This window comes from Branchiostoma lanceolatum, chromosome 7 (assembly GCF_035083965.1).
Source record: "Branchiostoma lanceolatum isolate klBraLanc5 chromosome 7, klBraLanc5.hap2, whole genome shotgun sequence".
Classification (NCBI taxonomy): domain Eukaryota; kingdom Metazoa; phylum Chordata; class Leptocardii; order Amphioxiformes; family Branchiostomatidae; genus Branchiostoma; species Branchiostoma lanceolatum.
This window is the reverse complement of record NC_089728.1, coordinates 18470941-18489541: the sequence shown is the minus strand read 5'-3', so window position 1 is coordinate 18489541 and position 18601 is coordinate 18470941. Positions and strand designations below refer to the sequence as shown.

At 39.5% G+C, this 18601-nt stretch overlaps 1 protein-coding gene and 1 long non-coding RNA gene across 2 annotated transcripts; one reads left to right on the top strand and one right to left on the bottom strand.

Annotated features, from left to right (window-relative positions):
• The first annotated feature begins 1451 nt into the window (after positions 1-1451).
• Positions 1452-4375, top strand: LOC136438024 (uncharacterized). The gene is made up of 2 exons (XR_010756365.1): positions 1452-3416; positions 3589-4375. It is a non-coding gene; the product is annotated as an uncharacterized lncRNA (long non-coding RNA).
• An 863-nt stretch (positions 4376-5238) lies between these two features.
• Positions 5239-6365, bottom strand: LOC136438671 (von Willebrand factor-like). Its single transcript, XM_066433585.1, has 2 exons — positions 5894-6365; positions 5239-5258 (listed from the first exon to the last, which is right to left on the bottom strand). Exons 1-2 carry the CDS (start codon positions 6363-6365, stop codon positions 5239-5241), a joined length of 492 nt encoding a protein of 163 aa, XP_066289682.1.
• Between the last annotated feature and the right edge of the window lie 12236 nt (positions 6366-18601).

Below are 18601 nucleotides of genomic sequence, written 5' to 3'. Positions count from 1 at the left end.
GCGGTCGCGGCGGGACATTTGTATCTGAAACAAGGGTCTTTGTTCTAATTGGTGGAAATGATATTTCCCAGTTGTGGTATATGGCCACCACAAAAATACTTATATTAGCTGTATGATAGTATCAGAGCAATAAAACAAGGGAAAACGCGAGCCCGGGTGACACTTACAGGGAAGGTATTAATGAAAAAGAATTGGAGAAGGCTAGGTAGCTTGTTCGTGGACAATCTACGACCGCATCTACCTGACTGTTAGGCACCCCACGCAGAGCAACACCTGTTTGCCACGGTGGACGATTCCTGGGCTCAATAAAATGCCTGTGCGGCGTCGCGATCAGTAATTGATAGGTTGCTGTTCAACGAGATGGTGTCACCCTTCATTCTTTCTCGTCACAAAATACCTCAATTGCAAGGATAAGTATGGGAGATATTTATGACAGGTAGGGCGCATGTCCTGCCTTAGTGAACAGTCGGCGTTGGGCATAGTTCTTACAATGGCAGCACGAGGAAAAGAGGAACGGCAACTCGAGTGACGGAATGTGTAACAGATGACCTAGCTAATAACAACCCGGTGCCGCAAGATCTTATGATGCCAATTGCAACGGCCTTAACATGAGGCATTTTTGCATCGCACCCTACTTCAAAGAAAGAGAACAAGGAACCCCTGTTAAGGTAACAAACGGAGACCAATTGGAAGGCCGCGTCTTGAAATCAGAAGCTATACACGCAGAGCCTTCCCCTGACCTTACTCTTGACTGTTGGTCAACCAAGTGGCACTAGCCTCCTGTGCAGGCTTCCTGTAACGGCGGCATATATATTGGGAGGGGGGGAGTTGTGTGGCCGAGGGAGTTGTGTAGCCGAGGGGCGCGCCGTTATCTACAGGCGCGCCCCTCGGCTACACAACTCCCTCGGCTAGGTTGATAGCAGGCGGACCAGGTTTAGGCCACGCCTATCTTTCGCGACAACCATTTCCCAACCAATTGGAAGGACGCGTCTTGAAATAAGAAGCTAGACTATTTGTCGGTATGTTGTTTGGTCTCTTTTAAGTATCTACCCCGACTACTTTCCCCGTCGTACAGTGGCATATAGAGCTAGGATGGTATGCATTAACACCTTTGCTAAATGTCAATTGATGTTTTATTCTTCCGTGTTGTATTCGATACACTAGATAAAAACAAACACATAAACACACACGGACACATAAACACAAAACATCCACACGCGGGCACATGTTTTCAATGCTAACTTTAAGCTGGATAGGAAATATCTTGTTTTGAAAAAAAATCCCGTATTGTCAATTCATCTTCACATTGGCCCAGCCTCTTTTTAAGGGCAAGGGACTATGGTAGCTTCTAGCACCAGTTTATTACTGACCATGATTGTCTGACAAGAAATAAACGCCTAGTTGGCGAAATACCAGAATTCGAATTACAAGTACAAGTAAAGGTATGTTTCTACACTGCACGAAATGGCCACGTATCCTGACGGATCCGACGTATCCGGAATCGGGCCTCATGGCGTTTCCGAGCGAATCCGGAAAAATCCCAGTTCACTGCTCGGATACTGAAGTGCCCGCAGATCCGACCAATTCCGACGCCGTATTCTTCTGGATTCGTGATGCGCCTCGGATACCCGAAGATATTTGCGCGGATCCCTCGTTTTTTGATATTTGGAATGTTCGGATTGTTTGTATGTCGGTAGTTGCTTCGGATCCTGACGAATAAATACACACGGCACGGCATGATCTCATTTCCTGACGAATCCAGCAGATCCGGAATTGCGCATCATAGCAGATACGGAACGTTTCCGATTAGATCCGATGCACCTCAGATCAGACAATTCCGGCGCCGTATACGTCTGGATCCTTCATACGTTTCGGGTACAGATACGGAACGTTTCCGAGCAAATTCAGACAATTACCAGGTACACCTCAGATCCGGCAATTCCGACGCCGTATACGTCTGGATCCGTGATGCGCGTCGGATACCTGAGGATATTTGCGCGGATCCTTCGTTTCTAGATATTTGTCAATATGGCAGAGATGTTCGGATTGTTTGTCGGTAGTTGCTTCGGATCCTGACCAACAAATACACACTGCACGGCACGCGGCATGATCTCAGATCCTGACGAATCCAACAGATCCGGAATTGCGCATCATAGCAGATACGGAACGTTTCCGATTGGATCCGATGCACCTCAGATCCGACAATTCCCGCGCCGTATACGTCTGGATCCTTCATATGTTTCGGGTACAGATACGGAACGTTTCCGAGCAAATTCGGACAAATACCAGGAACACCTCAGATCCAGCAATTCGGATGCCGTATACGTCTGGATACTTTTCGGGTACAGATAAAATATCTACTCGGATCTTTCATTTTTTTATGTATTTGCCAATATGTTAGAAGTTCAGATTTGCCAATATGTTAGAAGTCATGAGCTGTCTCGGATCCTGACGTGTACGGAACACGGATTCGTGTCGGATATCCAAATTACCCACAAGACACTTCTGGGCGCGACAAACGTTAACGGTTTTCTTTCGGTTAACAGCACAGACAAGAACGGCGTTTCATCACCTTCTGTGCTTAACATGGCATCGCCAGAGTCTACCATGGTCGACCAGTGATTTTTGAGTGACTTGAGAGTCGAAGGGAATTCGGTGTAAACTCAAACGCACGGAATTGCGACGTTGTCTTCTTCGTGCATGCAATATTCGTCGCCCCCCTCCCCCCTTGTAAACGCTGGTAGGGAGTTGATTCATCATTTTGAGGGACTGCCCTTTGGTAAGTACAAATTGAAAAATTCCCGTTTCTAACTAGTTTTGACGTCAGTTATCCTCCTATTGTGGCTTGACATATCATCGCATTCGCATGACCATAAGAATTCTCCAGCCGACCTGCCCTTTTACGGCGTTAGGATCTAGGAAATTTAAAATTTCAATTTGTTCATCCTTGCCAATGGTCATCAGACATGTGTGTCTGGTTAACGTTTCAGATACAAAATAGCAAGCAGTGGAGGGAAAGATAATTAAAGATATGGAAGGGAAGAAAATGTCATAAGTATTTGTCCCACAAAGATCCCACAGTTTGTGGATAGTGAACTAGAACTTATAAGGAGGCAGTAGTGTGCCTCAGTGATTATTTCATTCAGTTATAGCTGTGCATGTTTGATCAATATCATATTCAAGTTATAGATGTAAGTTTTACGTAGTCAATTCAACGATGCCCAGATTCATTTTTTTACACATGCGAGTATGTGATATGTTTAATATTTGTCATTGTTTCCATTTATATATATATATCCAGTACAGCATCGGCAGATACTTCCTTCACAAATGCAGCACATATTGTGAGGACCTTGGCTGGGAACAAAGCAATCAACTGTCAGATGCTCAGCTGCTGAGTACCTCAGGCTCCTTTGGTAAGTCCATCATCGGTACACTTCAATGTTAGCTGAGAGAGGCATGATGGATATCCATTGTCCCGTGTTTTTTGTAGCTGCTGTGATGAAACGAAGCCCATGTCAAAATCATGTGACATGTTCCTTAAATACGTGAATTGATATTTATTCATCATTTGGTTTTATCATATAGGAACTGGTTCATCACAAGATGGACTCCAAGCTGAGTCCAACATGCAGATACAGAAGAAATCAGCCTTGCCTGTCCCTTACCAAGAGTGCATGGAAGAAGTGAACTCAGATGTAGTCAGAGAATGGGGAGAGGACGATTATACACATGCAGTTCCACGGCATATGCTACTTACGTTTAAAATGTGGCGTGTCATCATGGGAGTTCTTCAGACAGTATAATGTTACTTTCTATTTTCAACCTCTGTATTTGAAACAATTGTATCTGATGGCTTTTAGACGAAGAGCTGGCCACAAATAAGGCTTTTATTACTTTAGTGGAATATTTAGAACATGTAGATGATTTTGGTCCAAGGGCACTATACAGTAGTAAATATTACCACAATGTTGTGATGGTGTTAATTGTAATACATTTCATAATTTTTCAGAACATTGTGCTTGCACAACCCCAATTTACCGACATTAACCTGCATATGCAGTGGTGCTTTGAGTATGTGGATGTCCCTCAGCCTGTCTCAAATGAAATGGATCATTTAGCCACATAGTACTTCCGTATTGTATTGTATTTGATAGTTTTTGAACTTAGAAATACATTATGTTGAGATATGAAATGATACATATGTTACATACAGGCTTTCCCAAACTTCCTGTCATTCAAAATGATGTTTTGGGTATAGTTAAATTAGGAATGGAAGCACTTAGTCGGATCCGTTACGGATTCGTTGTTTTGTCCACCTGTATCCGTCAGTATTCACCATTTTCTTCAAAATACAGAAAAATCCCTGTACGCATCCGTCAGGATCTGTGGCATTTCCGTACAGTGTACGGCTCCGTATTCGTCGAAAATCCCTTACTTTCGGATTCTTCAGGAAATATTCCATATACCGGTGCGGAAATAGTCGGATACGTTACACGAATCCGTCAGTATCCGTCAGTATCCGCCAAAAATACAGAAAAATTCCTGTTCGTATCCGTCAGGATCGGTGGCATTTCCGTACAGTGTACGGCTCCGTATTCGTCGAAAATCCCTTACTTTCGGATTCTTCAGGAAATATTCCATATACCGGTGCGGAAATAGTCGGATACGTTACACGAATCCGCATGTATCCGTCAGTATCCGCCAAAAATACAGAAAAATTCCTGTTCGTATCCGTCAGGATCGGTGGCATTTCCGTACAGTGTACGGCTCCGTATTCGTCGAAAATCCCTTACTTTCGGATTCTTCAGGAAATATTCCATATACCGGTGCGGAAATAGTCGGATACCTTACACGAATCCGCATGTATCCGTCAGTATCCGTCAGTATCCGACAAAAATACAGAAAAATCCCGGTACGTATACGCCGGGAAACGAGGCCATTTCGTGCAGTGCTAGGCTCACTTTAAACACACACTGTTAACTGCAAAAAGCCTGGAAATGTAAGGAAAAATTAGTTGGAAAATGGAGGAGGTATGCACATTTTGGATGAGTGAGTTTCGCTAAGCAGGGTGTGAAGGTGGAGTCTGTAAATTTGACTGTCAGGTTTTTAATGCCTTAGAAAAGACGAAGGATTTAGAACTAGGAGCAGAGCCAACTGTCTATTGTGATAACATCTCTTTCATTTAGACCTGATACATCGTACTGTCAGATATGTAAGATTGAACATGTAGATACATTAATCACAGAGAATTGGCTCTAAAATTAACCAAACGCAAAACATAAGCTCTCAGCTAGATATTGATACCGGTGAAGTAAACACAGTGATACTCAAACGTGCGGTCGATTCTATCTTTTAGATAATTCATCATAGGTGGTACGAGTGACGCTCGTGTCAGATGATTTTGACATCATCACAACATGGCCAAGGGGCTGGCTTTCTAATTTGTTCGAGGTATTAGATATTTTCATTATAACACAACACGCACGCACGCACGCACACACACACACACGCAAACACACACACAGACACAAATACAAATGCAGACTTTTTTGATTGCCTGTACTGTACATGTATATGGGCCTACAGCATGAAGGGTTTAAGGCATAAATAAGGGGTAGCAGTAGAGACCATCAACAAGTACAACAGGCCCAGTTTAAGCCGGGGAAGGGAACATAATATAATAATATTATATACTAGTATTTGGAATGTAAATATCAATGATTATCAACTACCGAAGTTACTGTAGGCCACAGCATTGTTTAAAATACACCCACGAAAGCAAAAGATAATTTCATTAGAGAAGAGGTTATACGAATACTATGATTATTTTTGTAGGTAATTAGCGATGTCCATGTTCTTGTTACATCAAAATGACCAGAAAATAACACACCTGTAATCGTAAACACCACCTTCGTTGAATACCGACGGACCCCCGATTTCTTCAGCAACGCTAAGGCGTGATAGAGAGCCCCAATCGTGTTGGTCGCGCCTCCAGTGTACTTGATTCTTGGTATGTAGGTGCGAAGTAATTCACACTTGTTGTTGTTATTCGAAGTCCATCGGAGAAGATCAAAGTCGACCTTTGCAGTGCTTCCAAATGACACGACGGCCACACGAGTTGTAGTCGGTGAAACACTGAAGTGGCTCAGAACCGCCTTCACAAAATCGATGATTTTGTTGTAGTTAGATGAACCAACACTCCCAGAGCGGTCGAGAGCAAAGATGATGTCGATAGCTCTGTTGGGATTTGGTAAAGCCGCCTTCAGTGTGTTAGTCGCTACCGAGGCGGACATCGCGCTCTGCCCTTCCACGGCGGGGGAAACAAACAAAACCAACAGGGACATCACAACGAACGCCCCCATGCTGACTCAAATATTCACGCTACTGCCTCAAGGAAACAAGTCTGACTTCTCTTGAAGAGGTATTTACGGACCAGTAGTGATCCCGACAGACGCCTGGCTACATGTACTTGTTTATGACCAGAAAACGTGGTGTGGCGTTAACTTTTTCTCGGAAGCACTTTTTCCGGGTGTATTGTACGACCGTGTTTTGGAGGCCCTGGTACTGTAAACAGCATCTGATGTTTTCTTAGGTCCCCTTACAGCACGATTCCTCTCTAGTTGCTGGTCCTCTTTTTCATGTTTTCCTTTAAGAGTTCTACTGGACGGATATGTTATCGGCCCGATTAAACAAACTCTTTAACGTGATATTTTTTCACGGCATCAACTGGTTATAGATGCATCAGGTTCGATGTGAATTAGTCTACTTTACGTTGGGATAAGTTGAGACAGATTAAACACTGTTTGCCCAACGCCAATACTTTGGTCTAACTTGTAACAGGTATTATGTACGCGATATTTTAACTCTGTTTGAAAGTTTTAGCATTTTAGTTAAAACGCTCGTGCATCAAACTACCATGATTTTCTTAAAAGTACTTTTGACAAAGGTTATGATCAACATTCGTTTTTAGTCTTAGGCGTATGTATCATGATTATCAGTTGAATATTTTTGTCCCAACTTTGATACGAGGTATTTTAGTTTGAATCTTACATCATTTTTTTTCTTCATTTCTTTAACGAACACGCTCAGTGCAAGGTCGAAGGGGGCGACTCAGCAAAGCACTGAACTAATTTTTACTGTAGCAGCATCTCTTCGCCCTAGGTCAGAAAACATCAATGCTCGAGACAAGCAGGACTTCACTGACCCATTAGGAGAAGCAGGGGTTACGAAGAATGCTCGGGAAATTCCCTACCCCATTCAGGCCGGAATGTTTTGATCCACTCACATCGGGGCATGCCCCTACTCTTCTTCGAAAGATGTGGTGGGTTCTTTTACGTGCTCTCTACAAACACGGAACCTCAATTTAACGTCCTATCCCAGGGCCTCGCTAACCCTAGATGAGCTGGGTACTCATTTACAACTGAGTGAAGTGAGGAAAGTCGTGTTAAGTGCCTTTCCCAAGGGCATAACGTGGAGGCGCAAGTTCGGACATGTCTCTTGGCACAAGAGATCCTGGGATTAGATCCCGGGTCCCATTGTTTGACAGCCGTGCGCTCTACCACTTGCGCCACACGACGCCACAGTTAAGTTTGAGAGTAGATGTTACTGTTGTAGGGGTGAAGGACACCTGTAAGTTTAGTGTCCCTGGGTGGCTTCAGTCGTTTCCTGTTCTCAGAATTATCATAATTAGCCAAGTATGATCAACACTGTGCACCAACAGCGTATTGTAACTTAAACAATGGAAGAGTTTATACAGTATAATATTACTGCCTCCTGGGCGAAAACATGGTCACAAAACACCACCTGTGTCAATACCGTTACATAGGCACGCGCTGTAAATGTGTTAGATACCCCAGGGACTTCTTTTTTCTTATCATAGACAACTTTTGAGTGCGTACTTGACATTAAAGCTGTAATCTGCCTTATACGGTTTAGAATAAATGTGCGACTATCATTTCACGAAAACATTACAGTTTGTCGGCTCGACAAACAAGATTCGATCTGGTCCACCCATTTTCTCTCCTTTTTTATGGAAATCCGTCACCATTAACATTACAACAACAACTGTTTATACTTAAGCAATGTTTTAAACAATATTGTAATGATGTCAACGAATGTTATCATCTTTACGTTATGACAGTCCAAAGCATCTATCTCTAATGCCAGGAAACCCATGGTACTAAAATGATGTTTCCATGTCATAAGGCCACAGCAAGTAATTTTTATGGATGACATCAGCGCGCTCATTAATTTTTGCCTGACTTCGGAATAAAAAACAAGAAATTTCATTGCCCTCCGACGGTGGTCAACATGCCAAAAATGGGCAAATATGTCGTAAACGTTGACAGTCTAAGGTGTTTCATCGCATATGAATACTAGTACCCAGTGTAGTTCCTGCCCATGATGGTATGACAAGCTGTTTTCTGCGTTTGTTCTAGTTAATTGAGCTGTATACACATCTTTAAGAACAGTTTAATGTTGACAGTCTAAGGTATTTCGTTGCATATGAATACCCAGTGTGGTTCCTGCCCATGATGGTATAATAACAAGCCGTTTTCTGCGTTTGTTCTAGCAAGGGCATTATATAAATAATGGGGAGGGGGTCTAGTTAATTGCGCTGTATACACAAGGTGTTTCATCGCATATGAATACCAGTGTAGTTGCTTCAGATGATGGTACAACAAGCTCTTTTCTGCATTTGTTGTGGTTAGATGAGATGCTCTATTGAGATGTATACACATCTACAAGGACATGTATACTGTTGAATCAAGGAGGTTTTATATCATATATGAAACCTCATTGGTTGAATACAGGAATAAAAGACCTGTTGGTCACGATATCATATTTCGTCGCCTTAATTATTGTTTAACAAGATTTATGATCTCAAAATTTGAAAATATAGGAATCTTGTATTTTTTTGCCCGCCTTGTTTTTTTTTTCGCCCTATCTCATTAATTTTTGAGTCTGTGGAGGATGTCATCCTTAAAATTTACTTGCTGTGGCCTAATCTATTTTATACAGATGCGGTGCCCTTAGCCTGACCATAGCTGAAAGTTGTGTCGTCCAACATAGCAAGAAAGACATTTCACACGGCGACTAGTTATGTTTGAAGCGCAGCGTAGAAGAAAAGCGGATCCACAGAAAATAACTTTGCCATAGAACTGAGTCAGCTTACAGATGTGACTTTTTTTCGTTTCACGAAAAACAATTTATGTCTATCTTGCTCAGGTGGTGGAGACACCCTCTTATGTTACTGTCAAGATCTAACCGATGCTGTAGGGCGGATGTTAATTAGGGTATTACCATGATCAAAATTGACCTACGGCGGCCATATATATATTTCTCTCTCTCTCTCTCTCTCTCTCTCTTTCTCTCTCTCTCTCTCTCTCTCTCTCTCTCTCTCTCTCTCTCTCTCTCTCTATATATATATATTTATATATGTATATATATATATATATATATATATATATATATATATATATATGTTTATATATATTCATATAAACGTTATATGTGGAAGAAAGTTCAACAACTTTGTGGTTTTTCAAACGATGTTACTACAATCAAAAAGCTGATTTCCTGCTGAACTAAATTTACAGCATATTCAATGAGGATCAGTTCTTTTTCCCGCATAAATAATGAGCTCAACTTTCATCCTTGACCTGTATTTTGCATTAATACACGATATTAATTTATTAGCCTTCTTCGTGGATTTGTGTTGCATCATCTGACGCACGATGACATATAGGGAGATATTACGTTGTATAATAGGTAAGAATTGAAGCGCACATGTCTTACTGGACCTGACCTTGTTTTCCCGCATAATAAATGAGGTTGGCTGACACACGAGACCTAAGATAAACAACACTGATTTCCGAACAGATCTAATGGTGACAAAGACCGTATTCGAGGTTCCGCTGGCAAAATACGTTTTCATGGCTTCGTCGGCTATGAAAACTTTTTTTTTGCTAGCTGGATATGGTCTTTGCCACCTGCTTGGAGATCACAACAACACAGAAGTCGTTCCAATTACCACAAAAATATATGATAATTGGAGACGGTTATCAGAATTTGAAGAGGATCGTTCAGAATAGTAACTATATCTCAACAGAAGATTTACAAGTCAACAAAACTGTCCGTCGCAACTTTATTCAAATCTCATCAGTACATATGCGTGCTGGCGACATCTACACAAATACGGGTATGCATGGTGAATATCTGACGTTAGCAGCAAACTATTAGATACATGCATGCACAGAACGAAGCGAGAAATCTTGCAATTCCCTCACCGTTTGGCCAAGCTACATTCTCGACGTGAGCCAGTCTCCAAATAATCTGCACTCCTAACCGCCGGGCACCGCGTTGATATTTGAGACTAAGTAAAGCAAGCGCCAAGGTAACTGGCAGGTTTACACACAAAGGAGCCGCTATATGATAACTCTGCCACTGCGCACTCTACAACAAATGGGAGGTGTGATTGGGTAAACAACAGATCGAACGATTGACTTCCATATGACCTTACCTATGTTTGCAACACTTACTTTGCTTTGTCAGCCGCCAAAACCTTTCAATTGGAAAACATGATCTGTTTTTCTTCTGGTGTTGCTTGCAGTTGATTAGTTGGGTACCATGAGATCATTGCAAATTGGAGACAATATATTTGAATGTTACAGTCTTCTCTTGTCGAAACAGAGGCAACAACACGTACCATCACGGGTTGCAGCTGTGAGATTGACCTCGACGAATATGAATACGAAGGAGTATAGTTTACATGTATGAATTGTTGTAACGCATAAAAAAAGGACTGGTGTTACGCCGAAGGACGGTTACATAGGCTTGATATAATTACAGATACGGATTTACTTGGCGATTGCGATGATGTGCTGTCTGTAGATTAATTTTTAATTTTTTGTAGCTATATTATCGTATTGTTAACTGATTGCAAGCCTGGAATTTTTTCATTAAGACTACGCTAAATCTATTGATAACATCCACACAGGCAACGCTATCCTCCAGTATAAAAAAAAGGGAAGTTACGCCAGTTTGCTACAACACCTAAAACTGGACAACATAACGAAATTACCTCCTAAAGAACAAGACGACCTAACGTTACCTAATCTCCAAGCAGATGTTCGAATGAAAATAAAAGTCGACCAGGGTTCTCAGTCCCTAGCCCCATGCAAGCAAATGAACAGCTGTAAAGGGAAAACGGATGAAGTCAAAATACATCCCTAACCTACTGACTTAGTACAGGAAGTGATGTGCACATTGATATACAGAATAACGCTAGGTGGCGCTTCGACGTTTGACCAAAACGTTACGTGCGCTCTTCGTTTGACGAGTAAAATCAGATCCCTTTCAAGCCAACTATTAATCATAAAAGTTTTAACCCTATCCAGACTGGGGGGGGGGGGGGGTAAAAGTGCCCGCGGCAACTTTGACATCGTATTACTGCAAAACGATGTATGCTACGACTACCAAACTTGGTGAATTTTCCTAAAATTTTGTTGGGAACAATTTTATACTAATGGTTAAAGTTTATCATTTTTCATGTTGCCATGGCAACGGGTTTCTAAAAGGCATTTTATGCAAAAATCAGTAATTTTTTGAAAACAATAATATTTCTCAGGTTTTCTTGCACAACTACACTAGTTTTCCCACATGTATAACATTATATGTAATTAGATGTAACTTTCCTGATCTAATATTCATAATTTATGCTAATTTGATGACGTAATCAGTCAAAATCCAAGATGGCGGACTATATCACTATTTCAGGTATCAGCAGGTTTTTTTGCCTTTAAAATCGTCAATACCTGACATTTTCTTTATCAGAAACATTTGGATTAACGTTTTTAGTCTATTTTCAGTGTCCTTTTGGGGTCATAAGTGGAAAAAAAGGATTTTTAAAAATTTAAAAATGGCCGATCCAAGATGGCGGATCCCAAGGGATCGCTAACAACACATGACGTCACTCTATGACGTAATTTTGACGTCAACGTACTTACCATTGACGTTGTATGCCTTGCATACCTTAAAATGAATAATACAAACCGTTTTGTTTAATACCTTTAGATATTACGGGAATTCCCTATTTAGCCAATAAAATCACATTGATGACGTCATAATTACGTCATATTACGTCATGACGTCACCAAAATTACAGGAATTATAAAACTTGACGTGAATATCACTCCCTGCAAATTTGGTGATGATACATTATACCGTTCGGAAATTTTGAGGGTGGGGGCGAATCAGCCCCCCCCCCCCCCCCCCCCCAGTCCCAGATATACCAAAAAAGCCCAGTCTGGATAGGGTTAAAGGTACTTCGTGTACCTAAAGATCTCTGGACCTGCTTGAGAAAGTGTTCACAGGTATTGAGCCTAATGACTTGCACATTTCACGAGTTGGGATGATATACGATATTCTGAGAACCTAATCTGAAGTACCGCTCCTGTCCGCGCGCCTCCAAAACAGTGGCTAGAACGACCGTCAAATTATAAAATTGTCGGATGTTTGTAGTTTCTTTTAACGCAACCAGGAATCTCACCTGCTGACGTTTCAGTGTCTGTCATGCTCCTTCTTCAGAGCTTCTGACTGGAGTACTGCTTCTCGCCGCTATAAGTAGAACCGAAGCGTCAGCAGGTGAGATTCCTGGTTGTGTTAAAAGAAACTACAAATATCCAATGTTCTACCAGACTAAATAAATTATTTTCGGATGAAAAATTGTCTTTTTGGAAATGGACAAGCACAAACAAATTTCAAGGTGACATACTAAGAACTGTTATACAATCAATTGTTCTGTTAGATCTATATTACTGGTCTGCTATCCTCACTCATCATGCAATGCATCAGATTTCTATACTTTCCTCATTAATCATGCAAGTTAGGTAGCCCGAAATCTTATCATTTCGAGACTTTCTACATACCTACCAATCGCGATATACCAAACATATCAATAAAATCCATCCAGGCATTCTCGAGTTGTCGTGTTCAATAACAGACGAACACACACACGCCCAGCAAAACATAACATTGTTGGCGAAGGTATCTAGACAATCTGCAGACTATTCAAAACCATACAGCCAGACTTGAAGCAAATTTAACACTAGTTACTAGTTTTTGACTTACATTATCGGCTTTACTGGTAATCTGTCAAAAATATATGTATATGTGATGCAAATACACAAGGTCATCATTTATTTGAATTATATCCCTTAAGCTGCCAGAGTTTCAGCCCAGTAAAGATAAAAGAATGTTTAACTCCTAACCTCCTTTACGAAACCCACGAAACAGCCGGCGTCCCTAACCCCCTAACTTCCGGCTCGCAATGCTGTTTTCTTCCAGGGAATACGTTATCCCGATTATAACCGGGCACGGCACATAGGGCATGTTTATGTATCCCTGATATAACCAGGCCTTGCATGGTAGTGAATATCATGCAGCTGCTCATCTTCTCTACTTATATAACACAAGATGTTTAAATCATGAAAGCCCTATTTTAGGAAAGAAGGTTATTGTAGCATTTCCTCACAAATTATGTAAATGAGAGCCCTTAGTTGAGTGAATTTGTCTTGATAATGTTTACCTTAAGATTCCTTAACTGCCGCAATTATTATTTCCTAATTAATTATGATCATTGAATAATCTCGTAAATCATTTCATCGCCATCACTACATTTTTTCACTTTCGACGTCGTGATCTAGCTTGCATGTTTGCATGTAGTTGTGTCATGTTGTTTATGGTTTGGGATAAAGTTTTAATGGCGAGTATTTGATAATTTCAACGACATAGGGATATTGTTCATTATCAAAACAATTGGTTAAAATGCTGTGCCGATTACAGAGAGAAGAAAGTCTTAGGACTGCATCTCACCTCGCATATGTTGTGTTCATAATTATTCAAAACTGTATTTTTGTATCAATAGAATAATTTTCGTACAGTTGTTTATGCAAAATTACGATTTACATGACGACAATTCATCATTAAATTTCGGATTAGGATTTTGAGATATTGGATAAATCCCCTATTTTAATAAAAGTATTCCAGAATTTTAACAATTTGGTGGGTTGTTTTTCTTCTTTTTTTGTAGTACACTTATTTGTGACTTGTGGGCTATCGAGTGAACTGCTTTGTTGCCCAAAAACTGGGTGTATAAGAAGGATTTAGAAAATGGAAACACATCTTGAGTGAGTCGAAGAACATTAATCTATACCCCTGTGTCTCATACATATAAAATAAGCTCCTTCAACCCCTTTAATCTCTTCAATATTCACAAACAACTGACGCAAGTTATCCGGAATGCAGAAAAAACAAGTCTACAATATGCCAACTCAGAACATGTGTATACGTGATCAATGAAAATGATCTCCACAACGATTATTATTTCGCATGGTAATTAATGATAAGATTTATACTATACAACACAAAAAAAAAAACTGTTTCCTTGTCCAGTAGTGAAAAGTACAGTAAATACGAAGATAACGGATAATACTTGGTAAGTCACACATGTTGGTTAATGTACATAAACCACAACACCCACTTTCTAGACAATTAAAGGTGCTAATATTCATGAGAGGCCAGTTCATGACACCTCTACGTATGTGCTTTGCGAACAACAACAGAGCGTGTGCGGTCCAAAATCCAGGACAGTGAATACGAAAATAACGGATAATATGCGGTAAGTCGCACGTGTTGGTTAATGTATGTAAACCACAACATCCACTTTCTAGACAATAAAAGATGCTAATATTCATGAAAGGCCAGTTCATGACACCTCTACACATGCGCTTTGCGAACAACACCAGAGCGTGTGCGGTCCAAAATCCAGGACAGTGAATACGAAAATAACGGATAATATGTGGTAAGTCGCGCGTGTTGGTTATTCATATAAACCGCAACATCCACTTTCGAGACAATTAAAGTTGCTACTATTCATGAGAGGCCAGTTCATGACACAAAATCTAGGACGGTGGGTGCACCGGTAGATTATCTACCAGAACGAAACAGCAGATCAAAACAGACTGATGTCCTAACGTTAACGATTCATTAATCCCTCCGTGAGTTTTTTTCAAAGTTTGAAACAAAATTGGCTCCTGCAGTTCCCAGAAAGCCGCTAATTTCCAGTGCATGCAGTACCATAGACAGTTATTAGGGGGCTCAAAATCTAAACGTTTTGAGGAATCTCAAAGACCTACCGAAATGCAAAAAAAAAGAATTAAATGGACTGTTTCAAAAATGCAGTCCAAAAATTGATCTTTCATCAACAACGTCTGCCTAGAATTGAACTTTTCTAAAATCACCCAGTCAAAATGTACATAATCGTTGCACTGCTGTTAGTCTATGGTTATATATTGTTACAACAGTATTGCCAACATTTCTAGTGTAGGATTTTGTCATATTGGATATATCCCTGATTTTATTAGAAATAATTCAAAATTCACATAAGTTGGCGGCTTTTTTGGCTCTAGCACACTTACGTGTATTTGTGACTGGTGGGATATCGAGTTAACTACTATGGTACCAAAACCTGAGTGTAGACGATTTTAGAAAATGGAAACACAACACGAGTGATTCAAAGAACATTAATCTACTCCCCTCTGTCGCATACATATAAAAGAGCTCCTTCAATCGCTTTATAGAAGAACTTTATTGCGCGACCATTGTAGCAGGTACAAAGTATGGCAACAACAGTAAACATAGAACAAGACATGAGTATTGAATAAAACTATTCACTACATCAAAATGACTATCTTAGGTTTTACATGATTCCAGTTTTCTAATTTTGAGTATCATTATTTTTTCTAATAACAAAACAATCTTTTATATATTTGCCTATTTTAACACTGTATGAGCTGTTGCATCTAAATATATAGTCAAATCTATCTGTGGCATTGAGTGTCTTAAAATCTGAAGTACTTGAATTGAGAAAGGTGAATAACTCAACTCGTAGGGCATCATACTTAGAGCATTCCATAATAAAGTGAAACTCATCTTCAATTCGACTAGGACAGAATGGGCAAAACCTTTGGTCGGGAGCTACATTTAAGTATCTACCTGTTTCTATATTCAATCTATGGCTACTAATTCTTAACTGTGTTATCGCTTTACGGATTTCAACACTATTCACATCATAAAGATATTTTTCTTGCACATAATGATTTTTGGATTTGTGAAGAAGGGACAATTTTGAATTATTGCTTACACAACTAAACCACTCTTGTATCTGTGCATCCTTTAGTCTGCAGTTGAGTTGATGTTCAATATAGTCTACTTTATAACATTTAGGATTCATCCATATGTATCCAAGGCCGTGATAATTGAGAACATCCTTCACATGATTAATCCAGTCATGATCACTAGAAAATACAACATTGTATGCTTCGTGAAGCAGAGAGTCCTCAGGTAAGTTTACTAAACGGTGCCAATATTTGATGAGCTGAATTTTTGCAGACAATATGAAGGGGAAAGTTCCCAATTCTCCTCGTACTCCGTCGTTGGAGGATTTTGAATGTATTCCTAGCAATAATTTTTGAAAACGTAGGTCAATGATGTCAAATTCAGGTATATCCAACGGGCGGTGTATGTTAGCTACTGAAAAGCCATCATTATCTAGAGTGAGCTTAGACGTTAATTTTAGAAACATGTCTTTGTCTGATCTTCTTTCAAAATTAATAATGTAAGAATTAGTAAAATCGGAACAAGTACTCTTTCGAATTACAACTGGTAAGTTTTCATCCGATTGAAGTTTTCTAAGTAGAATAGAAAAAATATATCTGGGAGTAGATGTAGAAATGTTTTTCGATACAATAAGTTTCACTGTTTTGGAGGAATGATCAAAACAAGTTAGTTCGGATCCGTATAAAAGAATAGGCTTAACAAATTTGTCAAAAAGATTTTTACCTAATTGTATTGGGATATTTTCCGATGATAAAAGTGATTTCAATTTGAATATAGCTCTCATAGCCTTGGTTTTTAGAAATTTTCTGGCTGTTTTGAATTTACCTGAGGACGTAAGTGGGATACCAAGATAGGTGTAACTGTCCGTAACTTCTATTTCTTTACCATAGATAAAGAAATCTTTTGACATTTTCTTTGTAGCACCTTTAGAAAAAATAAGGACTTTTGTTTTGGAGACATTAACCGATAGTTTCCAGTTATTACAGTATGTTTCTAGGGCATTGATGCAGTTTTGTAGTCCCTGTTTTGACAAAGAGACCAAAGCAAGATCGTCTGCCCAAGACAAACAGTTGATAGACTTTGAAGTAAGGACAGCAGCATCACATTTGTTACTATCAAAACATTGCGGCAGGTCATTGATAAATAGATTAAATAACAATGGGCTAAGATTACATCCTTGTCTTACACCACAAGTTGATACAAAAGAATCAGATAAACCATTCTCTACTCTAACTGCATAATTGACATCCATATACATTGATTTCAAAACATTAAAGAAATTTCCATCGATGCCACAGTGTAACAATTTATAAAATAACCCATCGCGCCAAACACTGTCGAATGCTTTCTTCATGTCAACGAAACAGACAAACAATTTACCTTTCTTTTGTTGTGTATATTTCTCAATAAGAGATTTTAGAATAAAAATATTATCGGCAGTTCGGCACTTCTTTCTGAATCCAAATTGAGTGTCGGCCAGCAGATTATTGTTTTCTACAAAGTTTTGTAGCCTATTATTCAAGAGTCGGGTAAACAATTTTAAGAGACAACTGGAAAGGGCGATGCCTCTGTAGTTGTCAACATTGGCCTTGTCACCTGATTTGAAAATTGGAGTAAGAATGCTTGTATTCCAGTTTTGCGGAAATGTGCCTTTAGAAAGAATAATGTTGAAAAGGCTAACCAATGAGAGACAAAACTGTTTTGAAGTAGATCCATGTTTTAACATGTTATTGGAAATAGAATCCATGCCACAAGCTTTATCAGATGAGTTGTTTTATGCCATCCAGAACGTCTTTTGTAGTAAAAGGAGTGTCTAGTAAATTAAATGAATTTTTATCAAATTGTTCTAATCGTTCAGCGATAGTTTTTTCAAAGTCTGCGTTAAAGTTTGTGTGTTTTGTTAAATTATTTAGACCTTTAAAGTGTTCAATCCATTCTGAGTTTGTGATATTAGGGTCTGAAGAATTTCTTTGTACTTTTCCGTTAACTTCCTTTTCAAAAAAGTCAAATAAAGACCAAAATTCTTTGGGATTTTTTTCATTCAAATGCTCTAACTTGGACAGTAAGTCTGCCTTATATTTCCGTTTACATTGTTTAATAAGCTTTTTATAATCTTTTAAGGCCGTAAAGTATTTTATTCTGGTTTCATGAATCCATGGTTCTTTTCTCAATTCTAGTGATAATCGTTTCAAACGTTGGCGTAGCGACCAGCAACGTTGGTCGAACCAAACTTTATTCTTTTTTTTGTGTATAATTTTTTGGCCTGTTTTGTACGCCGAATTTTCAGGGAACTTTTTGAAGCATCTAATAAAACTTTTGAAAAATGTGTGACAGCACTTTCTGCTGAGGAAAAACTTTCTTGGCAGAAGTCTCTTAATTTTGAGTTTGTGTCAGTTCCATTTATAATGGCCGAAAACAA

Bases quoted from the DNA above. Each gene is read 5' to 3' on its own strand.
- LOC136438671 (XM_066433585.1), bottom strand. From the start codon at position 6,365: ATGGGGGCGTTCGTTGTGATGTCCCTGTTGGTTTTGTTTGTTTCCCCC. The intron at 5,259-5,893 runs GTGTGTTATTTT...GGTTAATTTTAG, and splicing joins GGTGGTGTTTACGATTACAG to AGCCAATTCTCTGTGATTAA.